The sequence below is a fragment of the Cynara cardunculus genome, unplaced genomic scaffold, assembly GCF_001531365.2.
Source record: "Cynara cardunculus var. scolymus isolate 2C unplaced genomic scaffold, CcrdV1 Un_Scaffold_7008, whole genome shotgun sequence".
Taxonomy (NCBI): Eukaryota; Viridiplantae; Streptophyta; class Magnoliopsida; order Asterales; family Asteraceae; genus Cynara; species Cynara cardunculus.
Genome location: NW_020203288.1, coordinates 1 through 3,837, shown reverse-complemented (window position 1 = coordinate 3,837; position 3,837 = coordinate 1). Strand labels below are relative to the sequence as shown.

Here is a 3,837-nt window from a genome sequence, read left to right as displayed (position 1 = left end):
AATAATAATAATAATAATAATAATAATAATAATAATAATAATAATAATAAGTTCGATTAAATGAAATAAAAGTAATAATAATTATAAATAAAAAAATAAAAACAAATTTATTGATGATATAATTATTGAGTTATGATGAATAATAGATTGGGGTGTCTTTAACATGTAGATGGAGATGCGAATATCCTCGCCCGTGTTCTTTTCATCCTCCAAATTCATAATTGATTCTTATTTTCGTTTTTGTATATATTAATAAATATATTTTGTTTTAATAATATTGTTTTACTTTTTCAATAAAATAAAACAAGACTTACTGAGTCAACAAAACCTTTATGTGGACGGCTGCCATTGCCACCCATGGAATCAATCGTTTTGTTGTGATATATCGTCTCAATTACCTCATATTTGTTTAATTAAAAATAAAATCTTATATAATAAGTAGTTTTTATTATTTATGTTTTAATTTATTTGTTAAAATATCTTCTGTAGGTGTTTTTAAAATTTACAAGTTTCTATCATGTGAAAAACAAAAGTTAAAATATGAAAAAATTCACTTAAATAAATTTCATTTAATGATTTTAATAATTAATTAATTATTAAAAATATTATTAAAAATATCTGGTAAATTTAATATCTATCCAGATTTACAATACATTCATATTTACTAATGTTGTTGCTATCATTATTTAAATTATTTAATTTTTTGGTAAGTTAGAATTTAAAGTTTTTTTAATCATCTCTCTTCCACTTGCTCTGTTCTGGATAATGTGTAGATACTCTAAGGATCTAAAAACTAGTGTTGATGAAACGAATTAGTAGAGCATCTCCAATCGATCTGAAAGTACATAAATTTGGTGTTCACCTTCTTCAATCGCATTGTAAACCGGCAAAAAATTTGCTTGTGACAGAGAGAGAAAGTGAGGCGACCTCTGTATTTAGAGGGGTATTGTTTATACGATAAATTTGGGTACCATGGGGTCCATCAAGAGTTTTTATTTTATTATTTATTTAATTTTAAATACAATTCTTTTAATAATTAATATTTACTTCAATGAATATTTAATATGCGTTCCACAAAATTGATGTTCTTGGTGGTTGGAGTTGATTTTGTTTTTTTGCATTAATTGACCCACCAGATTTGGTGTTTTCTTAGTGTCTAGGTTAAAGATGGTCTAATGGTACATAATTTTCAGGCGGCTCGTTTGCTTATTTGAGGGTGGAGTTAGGAGACTTTGTGGCCTTTATTGCCGCTGGTAACATCCTCTTAGAGTATGTGATTGGCGGAGCTGCGGTGGCACGTTCATGGACATCCTACTTTGCCACCCTATGTAACTACGAGCCTAACGACTTCCGCATCACAGCTCACGGGCTTGCAAAGGACTACAACCATTTGGACCCAATCGCGGTAGGTGTCATTGCGATCATTTGCATCATCGCGGTCGTCAGCACCAAAGGCTCATCTCGGATCAACTACGTTGCCTCAGTTGTTCACATTATCATCATCTTGTTCATCATCATTTGTGGTCTCATCAATGCTGACACAGAGAACTACAAACCCTTTGCACCGAAAGAAGCCCGAGGAGTGTTCAAGGCCTCAGCTATGCTCTTCTTTGCTTATGTTGGGTTCGATGCTGTTGCAACCATGGCCGAGGAGACTAAGAATCCGGCCAAAGACATTCCTATCGGTCTTGTTGGCTCGATGGTGATCACAACCACCCTATATTGCATGTTGGCGATAACACTTTGCTTGATGCAACCATATTACCAGATAGATGTCGATGCTCCTTTCTCGGTAGCGTTTAAAGCGGTAGGATGGGACTGGGCGAAATATGTAGTTGCCGCCGGAGCTCTGAAGGGTATGACCTCTGTGCTCCTGGTTGGAGCCGTTGGACAAGCCAGGTAAGTTGAACGATAATCTATTTGCTGGTATTTGTTATTTTTTCTTTTTGCTTACGTTTTTGCAAAAGTCAGGGGTCTTTACCGTTTCGGGTAGATGACATGTCTTTGTACATCCACCCCTAGACCCTACTTTAAGAATGACCCGCTAGACTCAAAGGCGACCAGTACGTTAGAAAAACGGGTTTGAACAACTATTCTCGGTAAATGGACGGATCGGGCTACACCGTTAAAATTAATTGATAAGATCGAGAAATGAAAAGAATTTAGGCAATCCGCCCGACCCATCTTTAGATTTAATTAAAATTTATTTTACTACTTTTTTTTATCAAAATTTTTTAGAAGTTCAATTGCTTGGCTTTTAGCCGGACTCCCCCTATTGATTAACAATCACCTCCTCAAATATGTATATCCTATAATATGGTATATTGTGTATGAATATGTTGAGTTATTAGGTGTTTGAAATATCTAATTATTGAATAATCCAGAATCTGGGTGTTGATAAATTATAGGAGAAGACAATATGAGGGTAAAATTATTTTTATGTTTTTTCAAGTTAGAAAACAATTTATATTTTGAATAATTTCATGACTTATTTTATATTAGTTTTGCCTTTTGTAAATGTAAAAGGTTTTTAGGCTCATTAGTAGGAAAGCCCGACCTGTTTATGTGACGGGTATGAAAAATTATCAAGTATGCAAAAACAGGCTTGGATTTGTTAGATTAGACCCGTTGAATAAAAATAATAATTTAGGCCTTGTGCACGACCAAGCTACAATGATCACCTCTAGGATATTATGTATTCGTTTGGTTTGGTCTATCTCAAAAGTGAAAGTATGCATTTGCATTAAATCTAATTATCTTAATATCTCAATCCTATTGCAGGTACTTAACTCACATCGCTCGAACACATATGATGCCTCCATGGTTTGCAATCGTGGATGCCAAGACTGGTACTCCCGTCAATGCAACCATCGTCATGCTCATGGCGACGGCTGTGGTCGCTTTCTTCACCAAACTTGACATCCTCTCAAACCTCCTCTCCATCTCCACACTCTTCATATTCATGCTCGTAGCCATCGCCCTCCTCGTCCGTCGCTACTACGTCACTGGCGTCACCACCGCCGCCAACCGTAACAAGCTTATCGCTTGCTTACTAACCATTCTCCTTTCATCATGCGCCACCGCCGCTTATTGGGGGATCTCCGAACACGGTTGGATTGGGTACTACATCACGGTCCCAGTCTGGGCAGCCGGAACCACCTCACTTTGGATTTTCGTCCCACAAGCACGAGAACCGAAAATGTGGGGGGTTCCGTTAGTTCCATGGTTGCCATCGTCTTCAATTGCGATCAACATTTTTCTTCTTGGATCAATTGATAAAGACTCGTTCATTCGGTTTGCAGCATGGACTGGGTTGTTGTTGATGTATTACTTCTTGTTTGGACTTCATGCAGCTTATGACACTGCTAGGGAGGTGGAGAAGCAATGGAATAAGGTTGAAGAAGGGAAAGAAATGAATAAAGGGTTTGAGAATAAAAATGGTTTGATAGCTACTTCTGATGCATCATAGTTTATTTTCTTACCTGATTTTATGGTTTTTATTCTGAAAATGTATGTGTTTATATTAAAAGTGGAAGCGGTGGGTATGATATTTAAATTCAGTTGACAAAATGCACATATTAATAAATAACCAAATCTAATCAAACAAACTTATTGGCAATCACACATATGATAAGGGAAGTTATGGTGAGAAGTATAAAAAAAAAATATTGAACCCTTGATCACTTTTAATCTCATGCGCACTCATTAATTGCCCAAGCTCTCTATATATATATATATATATATATATAGAAATATATATATATATATATATGTATACAAAAATATATATAGAAATACATACATATATATAGAAACACACACACATATATATATATA

The 3,837-nt window shown here is 35.0% G+C and overlaps 1 protein-coding gene across 1 annotated transcript in view; it reads left to right on the top strand.

Moving 5' to 3' along the window:
- The window catches only part of LOC112504814 (cationic amino acid transporter 1-like), a 5,497-nt gene extending 2,028 nt beyond the window's left edge, over positions 1-3,469 (top strand). The window contains exons 2-3 of the mRNA XM_025108771.1: positions 1,194-1,899; positions 2,782-3,469. Coding sequence (XP_024964539.1) covers positions 1,194-1,899; positions 2,782-3,469 — 1,394 coding nt within the window. The remainder of the gene's footprint in view (positions 1-1,193; positions 1,900-2,781) is intronic.
- The last annotated feature ends 368 nt before the right edge of the window (positions 3,470-3,837 follow it).